This window comes from Mauremys mutica, chromosome 16 (assembly GCF_020497125.1).
Source record: "Mauremys mutica isolate MM-2020 ecotype Southern chromosome 16, ASM2049712v1, whole genome shotgun sequence".
Lineage (NCBI taxonomy): Eukaryota > Metazoa > Chordata > Testudines > Geoemydidae > Mauremys > Mauremys mutica.
The window spans coordinates 2874457-2886741 of NC_059087.1; the positions used below are offsets into that span (position 1 = coordinate 2874457).

General features: G+C 48.2%; 1 protein-coding gene across 1 annotated transcript in view; it reads right to left on the reverse strand.

Annotated features, from left to right (window-relative positions):
- Positions 1–12285, reverse strand: part of MYO18B (myosin XVIIIB) — a 141767-nt gene that overhangs the window by 104424 nt on the left and 25058 nt on the right. The window contains exons 7-10 of the mRNA XM_044990214.1: positions 10521–10680; positions 7479–7662; positions 6893–7094; positions 3549–3658 (exon numbers count right to left, since the gene is read on the reverse strand). Coding sequence (XP_044846149.1) covers positions 3549–3658; positions 6893–7094; positions 7479–7662; positions 10521–10680 — 656 coding nt within the window. The remainder of the gene's footprint in view (positions 1–3548; positions 3659–6892; positions 7095–7478; positions 7663–10520; positions 10681–12285) is intronic.

Genomic DNA, 12285 nt, shown 5'->3' on the forward strand with positions numbered 1-12285 from the left:
GTCCGCCAAAGCCGCGGGACCAGCGGACCCTCCGCAGGCAAACCGCCAGAGGCAGCCTGCCTGCCACCCTTGCGGCACCGGCAGAGCGCCCCCCCGTGGCTTGCTGCCTCATGCACACGCTTGGCATGCTGGGGCCTGGAGCCGCCCCTGGCATGAGAGTCAGAATGTCTAAGACTGTCAGCGCTTTGAGCCAGGGACTGTCTTGTCTTCTGTGTCTGCACAGCATGTAGCGCAACAGGGACCCAGCCTGGGCAACTCTTCTAGGAGCAACAAGGAGTCCGGTGGCACCTTAATGACTAACAGATTTATATGGGCATAAGCTTTCATGGGTAAAAAACATCACTTAAGGTTAGTCTTTAAGGTGCCACCGGACTCCTTGTTGTTTTTGTGGATACAGACTAAGACGGCCACCCCCTGATACTCTTCTAGGAGCTTCAGTACAACAAATACATACAGACCCAATAACAATAATAATCATAACAGCAGGATGGGACAGTGAGGGACAGAGACTGCCTGGGGGGAACTGTGCCTGGGAATCGACAACCTACAGCTGAGTGAATACTGTACTATAGGTAGACCTGGGCAAAGTTTTTTGTACAAAACATTTTTTCAGAGAAAAACATAGATTAGGTGACCCCCAAATATTCTGCAAATTTACGTTGGTTTCACCTAATTGTTTCAGTAGATATGAATTCCAAAAATATCAAAATTATTTTTGGTTCCTTATTTAAAAAACAATACACATGATTCAGAATGCTCCAAACCCAACCAAAATGTTTAATTCAACCCCAAACAGTTTTTTTTAAATTTCAACACAACTTTTTTTTCCAATTTTTTGGAATTGCCAATGCAATTTGGTTATTTGCCAAGCTCTAGTTACTGCCTGGTGGGAGTGTTTTAGAGGTGGAATCAGAATACACATTTATACTGCAAAGGCCCAATGCTGCGCTCCCTAATCAACTATAAAACTCCCATTAACTTCCGTTTGTGAAGGATTGGGTCCTACAGAGTGTGTACACTGAACTCCAGAACTCAAGAATAAGGAAAACATCTCTTCTGCTCCAGTGGCTGAGTTAATGCAGCTAATTGCAGCTTAATGCAGACTTCCTAGAACACAATGTCATTACAGCCAGCAGAAGGGAGGATGAATTTTTCCAGTCCCCTGCTTACACTCTGCTGACTTGTCAGAGCATTAAATAACCACATTGACCATTTCCAGCCGTCAAACTTGTCTGATAAAATCCTGAGCTCTGAACTGACTTTGCACACTGACCGTTTGCACAACAGGGCACATCTATGTATAATTTATCTCCTATCGGCCTTTACAGACTTTGAATATTTATCAGCTTTTTCATAACAAGTTACATTCCCTCACCCCCCATTTTCACTCCAAACCTACGCGGGAGCAAATGAAATCTGCAAGCAAATGAACCAGTAGTTTTATTCCTAAGCCTCCTTCTCCTTTCGCACTTCTTCGGGGAAGGGAAGGAGTTGAGTGGAGCTGGGATTTTCATAGGCTCCTAAGACAGTTTGGCTCCCAACTGCCACAGAATTTCCATGGGCTTTGGGCACATCCCTGGAAAGCCCCATCCTCGTCCGATAAGCCGCTCTGGTTATACAGACAGCAACAGCTTCACTTTTCTGCTATGTTTATTGCACGTGGCGACAGACTGACCTTGTTTCATCATTTTCCATCAGAACAGACCCCAGCCCCTGCCCTAACACTCACGACACTGATGAATCCCATGAGAAGTGTCTTGCTGAAGTCTTTGCTACACAGAAGGCAAGTGGGTGACTGACATGGCCATTAATGAGAAGAAATGGAGAGAGACATTGATGATTAAATTATCCACCTTCCCTTCTATAAACGCTACCTTATTTTCTTCTCAGACACCCGCAGCTGGAGGGAATCTGTGGGTGACTTCCCCCTCGGTGTTGGGTGAAGGCAGAGGGAAAGGGTGCCAGGCCCAATCGCTGCAGGGAGAACGGGAATCTGGGGTGATTTGTCACCACGCTAAATAGGCAGGTGGTGCTACCATCAGTCAATACAACACTCCTGCACAGGCCAAGCTGGGGAGGTGGATGGAGGAAGCATCACCTCAATGAAGCTTATGCAGCTGTAGTTTTTATGGCTCTCTCAATATAATTTCGGAGGCAGTTGTGGGTCTCTTCACAGGTCAACACAGCCCACTCTTTGGCTGAGGGCTAACGAAACAAGTCCCTCTGCACTCAGGGGTTCCCTGACAGTGACCCTTTAAGCTTAGTTCTGGCAGACAAACTGCTGCTGCTGCTACTGTGAGCTTTGGTCTGCCCCCTCTGCCCGCTCCATGCTGAGGCTGTTTGCTGGCAAGCTGAGACCATCCACCCACCCACCCACACGTTTCACCTTCCACAGAGTATATGGAACCAACTGTACAAAATAAAGTTACACTGTAATGTAAGGGGACTGCAGCCCAGACCACTGCAGAATAGGGCACTGGCCAGCCCCCCACGAGCAGGACTTTTATATCAGTTTACACTGCTGTCTGGTATTTAAGGAGGAACAAAGCAAGTTTCATTTCCAAGTTGGTTTCTCCAAGGCCTCTCCACTGTGCAATAACAGGGGCAAATGCTGATAGCGTGACCAGGACTCAGATTGTCTATTGCATTTGTGAAAACCCAGTTCTAGTGAGGAGAAGCACTGGGACTAGCCAGGATCCATGCTGCTGTTCCGGTCAAGTTCAGACAGATGCTAAAGTGCTCAGGTCACTACACCCTCATTAACAAAAGGGAAAGATGAAGCCAAGAAGAATGGAGAGCTGCCCTCCACCAGCCAGAGAGGGCAATTTAATCCCCATCTCTGCACTGCGCCATGTGAAACATGCAAGAGCCTTGCATGGAGTATCTAGATCTCAGTGCACAAAAGCAGCATGCACTCAGGAGCTCTTCTCCCCATGATTAATCCTCAGCTGAGAACTACAGGGGGAAATTAGAATGTCTCAGGCTTCTGAGATGAATACTCTGGCTGAATCAATGGCTGGCTAAGAGGAAGCTAGCAGATGAATCTTGGTTCCTTCGCTATTGTGCCCGTGGTTTATCAAAATCAGCCATGCCCCAGTGAAGCCATCACCACCCCATATGCAGCCTCTGCAAGTTTTGTTTATGAATACAAGGCTCTGACGGCGCATTGCCTGAACAACACACGGGCTGGCTCTGCAGATCCATGGGCCTATCACTTCACTCGCAGTGTTGCCAGCTTTTGTGACTTTATAGTCAGTCTCGCTGTATTTGGTGTTTTCTTAAAGCCCCAGCTCCTGCAGTCAAGTCCTTACTTGAGAATCTCAGCTTTCATCTGTGTAATAAAAGCAAGTTCCCAGCCCAGAGAGAAGACTGAACACATTTGCAAGTACAGCTGAAAGGCTCAAAAGCCAGGAGAGAAATAACAAGAACCCCAAATAGACTCTTTTTTCAACCTTGTGAATGAATGTTTGCAGCTGGGAATGCTGCATGAGAGTGGATCTGGCTGCAGGTCACTCCCTCCCCAGCAACACACTGGGTAATCCACGCACCTTATTCTCATCTGGTATTTCATATGCTGATGTGTATTTCTTCATCACTGGCTGAGCCAGCACCTGGAAGCGGCGGCGGAACTGAGTCAGCACCATGCGATCCACGTAACCTGGGAGAGACAGAGAGGAGTAGGGTACAGATTTCAGAGAGGGGTGCTGCACCTTAGCTAATCAGTGAATCAGATGGAGGCGATTCCATCGATCTCTATGGAAAACAAAAAACTGGGAGCAAATTCTCCTCCTCCTGAGCTGACAGGCTACACTGGGGCGGCTGGTGGAGAACAACACAACTAACTTTCTGTTTTACAAAAAGCCTTCCAAAAAGTGGGAGGGAGGGAGCACAGGGGGAACATGCTAATGCAAGGGATTGAAATGGTAGGAGAGAATGCAAGGCCTGGGGATGCTCGCCATGAAGCAAGGCTGGGTGACAAGAAGGGGCATGGGCTTGCAAGCAAGTTATGTTACCTCGTCACCACGACCTCTCAATGGAGTGACAGCGAGGATTGCTCACCTTCTATCTAGAGCTGGATAGGCCTTATTGTCCATTTAAATAGGTAGTGACAACCTTACTGCCAGCTACTAAAGAGACCTGTATGGCCCCTATTGCTGGGGCATCTCTGCACTCACAATCTATCTGTGAGGTGGGAAAGTATGATGCTTATCCTCCTTTTACAGGGAAATTGAGGCACAGAGAATATAAGTGGTTTCCCCAAAGCAACAGAAAAGCCTTTGACAGGGCAGGGAAATAGCCCTGGGTCTCCGGAGTGCCAGGTCGGTGCCCTAAACACTGGGTCATCCTTCCTCCTTAGTGCACACAAGCCGTAGCCCTGGAAAGGCAGGCTGGCCTTGTGGTTAACGTTCTGCCCCGGGACTCGGGAGAGCTGCGTTTGAGTCTGAGCTCTGCCACAAATGATCTGCCCTCAGACAAGTCACGGAATCTCTCTGTGCCTCTGTCCCGCCACGCATTAGGTGGGGACTGATCAGAGCGTCTCTCTCCCCCGTTTTGTCAGTCTCGTCTGTTTGACTGTAAGCTCACAGGACCAGGGACCGTTTCTTTCTAGGTGTGTCTACACCACCTAGCACAACAGGGCCCTGGTGTGATGTGGGACTGCTAGGTATTATCATAATACAAACCATCTTCACCCAGCCAAATCTACACTCCATGGCCGGGCTAACATGACGAGGTGCCAATTCAAAATATATGCAAAAGCTTTTCACTGTGCCGTATTGGCCAAGAGAGAGAGTGTAACGGAGTCCCAGCTCCTGATCTGAAACGGACTGTCACCCAGCAGGGCAGCCTGCCATCTCGGCTGTGGATATGTCCCCATGGCAGCTCCCGGCTCATTCTGCTTGATGTCAAAGAGAGCAAAGCAGTAATCAGTAAGGCACCAAAGTAGGAATAATTTCTCTTTGTTCCTGATAGTACCAAACGCTCACACTCGCTCTCACAAGTGCTTTCGAATCCAGTTATATTTATTATTAACAAGCAGGAGACAGGCATCCGCACAGCTTGCAGAGCCAGGATTTATTCGGCATCAGAAACTCTCCACCTAGCCCAATAATTCTAGCAAACACGTACCCGGAGCAGTGAATAACATCCTTCAAATAGTCTCTGGGTTCTGCTGTTCACACCTCTGTCGCTAAAGACACGGGAGTGGTTTGTAAGTCAATAACACTGCCTGGCTTGTGGGGAGAGATGATTGTAAGGATGATTATCCCTGGACACCTCATGTCTAGACCACTGAGAAGTTCCTCACCTGTGCTCAGCTCTCAAGGCCATGGACAAATAACATCTAACGCAGCACGTGGCCCCCCACCTTGTGGGCACAGCAGGGCACCAAGAACATGGCCGGTCTGTGCTCTGTACTCCCCACTGCCAGGCATTTCATTACCAGGGGAAGCTCTACAATGCACTAAATAGCCTGGGCCCCCAACTGTCCCTGCCCATTTAGCCCCCACCACGGCAACTGCTCTTGGAGGGGGCACTTTGGCTGCTTAATGCTAGCATGAGTCAGAAGAAGCAGGGGACTCGCTCAGCAACACTTACTCCCAGCCCCACCGGCCCCAGCCCAGGCACATTCTAGGTCAGATGACAGATGCATCCAGATAAATAGAACAGTCACCAGAACTGAGCGGAAGTTGGTCTCAGCACCATGCAGCCTCAAACCTGGGACAATCTACACAGATCCCGACTCTTTAGCGGCCCCCCTTGGCAAACTGCCTTGTGTTGTGTGGGAAATGTTTGCAAGCCTTCGGGGTTGCAGTTCTTGCAGGCACTGGCCAGGGAGCTCCGTTACTGCAGAGCCAAGGGAGTGCCGATTTTGATGTGTGGAAGGAATTGGCAGTTTGTGTGTCTTGGTTCTGACTGTTCAAATGACAGGAGATCCAGGCGCTAGGGAATGTCCGGGATAGCCGATTTTTAATGTAAAGGCTCGATAAGGAGAGCTCTGCCCAGCAGGAGAATCTGAACAGGCAGGGCCTGGCCTGATTTACTTTCCCTCTGAAACATTTGTGTTGCCAATTGCTCAGCTGGGAGCATGTCATGCTCATCCATCTCAGCGGGGAAATAAGGGAAAGGCAGCCATTAGGACTGACGAGGTTATGCACAATTCAGCGGGCACAGCTCCATGACTGTAAACCGGCAGAGGGGACTGCAGCTCCTGAGTATGCAGAATAGGGTGATCAGATGTTAAGGGGAAAATATTGGGACCACCGCAGGGGGGGCGGTTTTTTTTTTACACTCACCCATCCGGGAGTTCGGCGGCAATTCGGAGGAGAGCCCTTCAGTCGCGGATGGTCTTTGGTGGCATTTCGGCAGCGGGCAATAAACCTTGCCGCCAAAGACAGAAGCACCCACCACCAAAATACCGCCAAAGACCGTCAGCGACTGAAGGACTCTCCGCCGAATTGCCGCCGAAGACCAGGAAACAAAATATCGGGACAAATGGCGTCCCAACCGTACTCTGGTCGGGACGCGGGACAAACTCCTCAAAATCGGGAAAGTCCCAGTTTTATCGGGACATCTGGTCACCCTAAGGCAGAACTGCAGTCGGGGGGGTGGGGGTGGAGAGGTCCTGAAGAACCTTAGCCTGGGGTGAAGGAGCTAGAAGCCATGGTAAATCCACCTCTTTCCCATGGCCAACGCAAAAGACAAGTGGGCAATCACTGCACTGTGACAGACGAAGACAGGACATGCTGAGACGTGGCTAATCAGGAGAAGGAGTGAGGAGCAGCCCTCCCTGTACTCGTAACCGCATACCTGAGCTGCTTTGCAGTACAGCGGCTAAGGGAGGGTGGGACGAACACATGCTAAAAAACTATAGTGCAGCGTAGGCTTGCCATACCGATCCTGTACAAGCGTAATGCATCTAATAGCTGGGCCCCAGACAACTGAACTCTCAGGGTTGGTACGTCCAAAGTCAGCTCTACTTCTCCTGTGATGCCGGGCTGAGAGGGCTTCCCTTCTGCGCCATCTGCTCCCACTCTTGGAACAAGACAATGGACAAAGTGTATCTGGGATCGTTTGACCAGATTTGTGAGAGCATCCTGTGGTAGAAATAAAAGATAAATTAGATGAGTCTGAGTTGGGGACTGAAGTAACGGAAGAACAGGAATTCCCTTTCCACCTCTTGATGGGTTTTTCAGCCACATACAAGGAGTTTCTTCAAATAACTAGGAACCCGAAACTAAACTGGCCAATGGAGAAAATTGGCACCAAGTCAGTGTCACTGTTTGAGTGAACTGTCAGCTGTGTGGGGCAGGAGCTGTCAGTTACGGTGTTTGTACAATGCCTAGTGCAACAGAGACAACGAGCCAGACGAGGTGTCAGGAGGCTCCCATGAAATAAGCAGCAAGGGGCTCTATGGTATAAAGGCACTTTGACTCACCCTTTACGATACGTGAGGGTATCAAGACAACTCTGTTACTCACCATCTGAAGTTTGATCTGAGCGCACACAGATTTCTTCTTCACAGCTGCCAAGCTGCTGGTGAAGGTCTTCCTCACACAACCAGTACGCTGCAAAGCTTGCTGGGAATTTCCCTCCAGACCTGCCACTGATCGGCAAATCAGGGGCATTTTGGACCGAAGCAGAAACAGCTTCTTCAGAGCATCTCTGTCAGAAATGAAACAGTGAAATAAAGCAGCCACGGTCACAAACGGGCTGATTGATAAGATCACAGAGATGCCACAATAATGGCCCAAAGGTGAATGGAAAACCTTTTCCTTTCAACTTACTGCAAAACAGAATAAAAACCATGATTGTACACTGGCAAGGACACCGCTAAGGAAAGTGTTTGGATACTGTAGCTTCCTTACCTATGGGGAAACTGCCACATTGCGTCATCATTGTCTGAAATGCAGTATTTCCTGGAATGATGTGCCAAGAACCAGAGTTTCCTTCTGGATGTTTAACCAGGAATTGTATCCCAGCACATATGCTAGAGGCAAGCACTGGGACCAGGTACTGAAAGAACAGGGTATCTCAACAGCACACTTCCCCCTCTCCTAGAAACTGAGTCTTTTCTACTCCAGGTAAAAGGAATATGTCACAGGGCTCACATTGAACATGGCCAAGTAAGACAAACCTGGCTGTGAACAGAGGGCCCTGAGCACAGAAGCACATTATTAATCTCTGTCTCTCATCCATAGTGGCTAATGGCCATTAACTTCCTCACTGAAATGAACACCAAACACAGTGAGCTGAAGGTGGCTTAATAGCAGGTTAAAGTTACTGCCTATGTAAAGACATGAATAACTATTTGATTATATATGTACCAGGGTGCTAGAGGAAACAATACAAATCCCAGTGGCTTTGAGACAGAAGGAATGGTGTTAGTCATGTGATGCCTGGTGTCTGACATAGCCCTGCGTGTAGTAGCTGCTCCCAGTGCCCCCAGGAATCTGGAGCTGTTCACACTCATCCATTCTCTACATTACTGGGGACTGGTGCTGAATAGCGTTAGTGTCACCTTCGAATCAATTGCCCTTGGTCAGGGGCAGCCAGGGAGACCAAGATCCATTCCTGGAAAGGATGTTTGCACTTTGAAACTGCTGTTGAAGACACTAACGACCTGAGCTCACAGTGGGGGCTCAGGCTGAGACTTTCAAAGGGCCCAAAGAGAGTCAGATGCCCAAGTCCCATTGAATTTCATTGTAATGCCGAAATCCCAGCCTGGGAACTCAGTTTGGGCCAAAGACCAATGGGAATTTTACCTGAGTGAGGACTGCAGGATCTTGAAATGTTCTGAATAATAAATATAACATATAATACTAGATCATATCATATATAATCAAAATTATGTCTAAATGAAGCATTTTGATCTTATTGAAACAAAACTTTTCAACCTCATTGAAATGAAACATTTTGATAGCGTCCCTTTGAAAATGTGGGTGAAACTGAAACGTTCCCGTGAAACACCCATTTCATTGAATCAGCATGTTCTGATGGAAAACTTGTGGCCAGCTCTATACACAATGTCTATTCATTCTATATTGTACGTCAACCAAATTAATGGGCCCAGCTGCTAATTAATCATAGGTGTTTGATGTTATTGCAGACTATCAGTGAGTGAACCTCAAATCATTTGGCACCTGTTTCTCCAGCCTTACCCAAATGATAAGAATTTCTGCAAGACTGGGTCAACCAAATGCAATTTCTGCTGGCTTTGCAGCATTTTCATGTCTGATCCCAGCTGGATTCCAGCAACAAAATACAATAGCAATAGTGCTGATGTTACATTCTGCTTTTCATGTCTGAAGCACTTGAGAAACCCAAAGGGACCAATTCTGCACCTATTATTCACACCAAATAGCGCTTGCCTGAGTAGTCCCATTGAAGATAATGGGTACTTCTCACTCTGATTAAGGGTTGCAGAATCTGGACCTAAACTAGTGAATACTCAAAATACCCCAGGGAGCTAGGTAAGGGAGAGTATTATCAGCCCCCTTTCACAGATGGGGACACTAAAAGAGAGAAGTGAAGTGACTTGCCCATCATGATCAAAGAGGAGTGAGTATCACAGCCAGGATGATAACTCAGAAACTGTTGGCTCTCCCTCTAGTGCTCAGACCACGAGATCCTGCCCCCCTCTCCCCTAAATGATGTCAGGAAAGGCAACCAAACCTTCACAAACTTCTGCCAAGTTTGGCTCTGAGTTTGGGGTGAGGTTTCAGGAAGGGAGAGAGAGCTCTTGGATGACCCAAAACAGTTTGCGCATTGCTGCTACCAACTGCTGTGATTTGCTCTTGGGACTTGTGCAAATGACTGCACGCCCTTCAGAATTCTGGTTTCTTAGTAAAAATTCACACTTGATCTGTTATGAAAACATGGAACGGTTATTCCTGATGTGACAAAAGAGGAACTGAAATCTGTTCTCTATAGCACAAAGCAGCCGTGGAGACAGGTGGTTTAACTGTGGCAGACATTCCATTAAGCTATCCCCGACTTCAGGAAGGATTATGCAACTAGGACAATTATTTTCCTTAACTTCTCTGGGACTGAGCTAGGCTGAAGCTGCTCTCAAAACAGCCAGTGAGGACGACCTGCCAACCACTTTGGAGTATCTATATGAACGCTACAAAAGGTATAATTTCCACTTTATGATCCCCAGTTGATTCAAAAATACCCATAAAAGTCTTAGGCTTAATAAAAGATGGGAGGAAAAACCACATGCAGCATTTCCTGCCTCCAAAATGGAATCGCTTTCCCCTCTGTTAACTTTGCTTTAGCCCCAGGGAAAAGTTCTACAAATTCCAGTCCCAGTTAAAACACTTTGTTTCATTAAGGACGAATGTTATCCCCAGAGCAGTTCTCACTGGCGACGTTTATTATTACTAGTGCTGCAGTGACAGAGAGCGCGCTGCGGATGTACCCTGCTTCCTAGCTCTGATTTACCTTGTCACAAGATGCCCTGCTTGAGCTATCTACTTCTCTACTGCACACTGCCCAGGCCGTCTGCTCCTGATACTTACATTTTGGATTGCTGCAGGACTTGAATGGAGTTTTGGGCTGACAGGTTCAGCTTGGCTTTATTCATCCAGCCAGTGAGGTCGTAGCGAACGGGATCTTTGCCCAGTTGGTGGAAGATCTCAAACTGCAGCATCTGCTCACACTTGCGAAGGAAGCCTTCCTCTGGAATGTGGATACACCAGCAAGCAGAGGTTACTCAAGGTCAATGGGGTGAAGTCAGCAAAGCTGCACAAACAGGGGCTATTGTCCAGCTAATATGACTGGAGTTTCTATGAGCTGTGTCCACTAGCACAAATCTGAGGTAGCCCGGTATAGTAAGAGACCCTGCAGCGTTAGGCTTGTGAAGGGTGGCACTGACATAACAGCTAACATATACTGCACCTCCTTTGTGTGCCGGAAGCTGCACCTGTCCAAGAGAAGCAGGGGCAGAGACTCCGTCTGCAGGTTGTACATTCCTGTATCCCTGACCTTGGAATGGAACCTTCGTCCTGCACCCCTCCCAACTCCTGTCCCAGCAGAGTGTTAGCCAAATTAGTGAAGTGCAGTGTCATATGGATGCACATTAAATTAAAATACTCAAACAGGTACCGCACTGGCCTTTCCCATGGTGCAATTCTGCTGACTTCTGGAAAACAATAGAGCTAGAAAGCAGCTGTGAAGCCTGAAAAAACTCAGCCACCTGTGCCATTCTCCATTCCCGCATGCTGCTGCCTTTCCTTAGGGCATAGCATGGCCAGGCATAGCCCCTGCTGCCAATGTGGCCCCCACCAACCCAGCAGACAGGGAGGTGGAGATGCTCACAGCCAGGGCCGGATCCAGGCACCAGCGCAGGAAGCGGGTGCTTGGGGCAGCACATCTGGGTCTTTGGCGGCAATTTGGTGGCGGGTCCCTCGGTCCCTCTCGGAGGGAAGGACCGGCCGCCGAATTGCCTCCGAAAAACGAAGCAGCACGGTAGAGCTGCCGCCGAAGTGCCACCGATCGCGGCTTTTTTTTTTGTTTGTCTTTTTGACTGGGTGACTACAGATGTGCTGAACACACGGTTATCCTTTCTATACTTGACCTACCCAGAAATAATGGGGGTATTGCATCTGGAACCTGGCTTTTCTTTAGATGCACCATCACTCGGACACCAACCTTAATCGTTTCTTTTGACTCTAGTCTGCTTCAGCTCCCCTGGAAGTGAATGGCAAAGCATCCACTGATTAGAGTAAATGCGCTTAGTTGGCACCGTACACCTGCTCACACAAAATTTCATCTCCAGTTCCACTGCTGAGGATTTATTCAATGATGCAAAGGTAAATACTGTACATGCATCAAAATCTGGAACTTCCATTAAAGTCAAGCCCATCCCATCCCATGTCCACTAGAGAGCACCAGGAATGCCACTGCAGCCTGGCAAGCCGGCTGGTCAGCAGGGATGGAGAAATTGTTGGTTCCCATGTATGGATGAGACGTTAGGCCAGGCAGTACAGTATTAAGAAGTTATATGTTGAGTCCAAAATGTTGTCTCAGCAGTTGTACAGGCTTTTAGGGCCACTTTGTCAGAGAATACGACTGGTGATCCCACAAAAATGCACGTGCACCCACAAAACCCAACATAAAGAGGTGCCTGCTTCTACTGACTAATGTGTGTGTTGCGAGCTCAGTGGGTCAATGTGCTTTTTTGTGGCTCCCCCTTTACACCCTCCTTTGTAAATATGGACCTTTGGTTAATAGTTGCTATTCATCGTATTCAGGAGATGCAAAGGCAGAAAGCGAAGGTTTGAT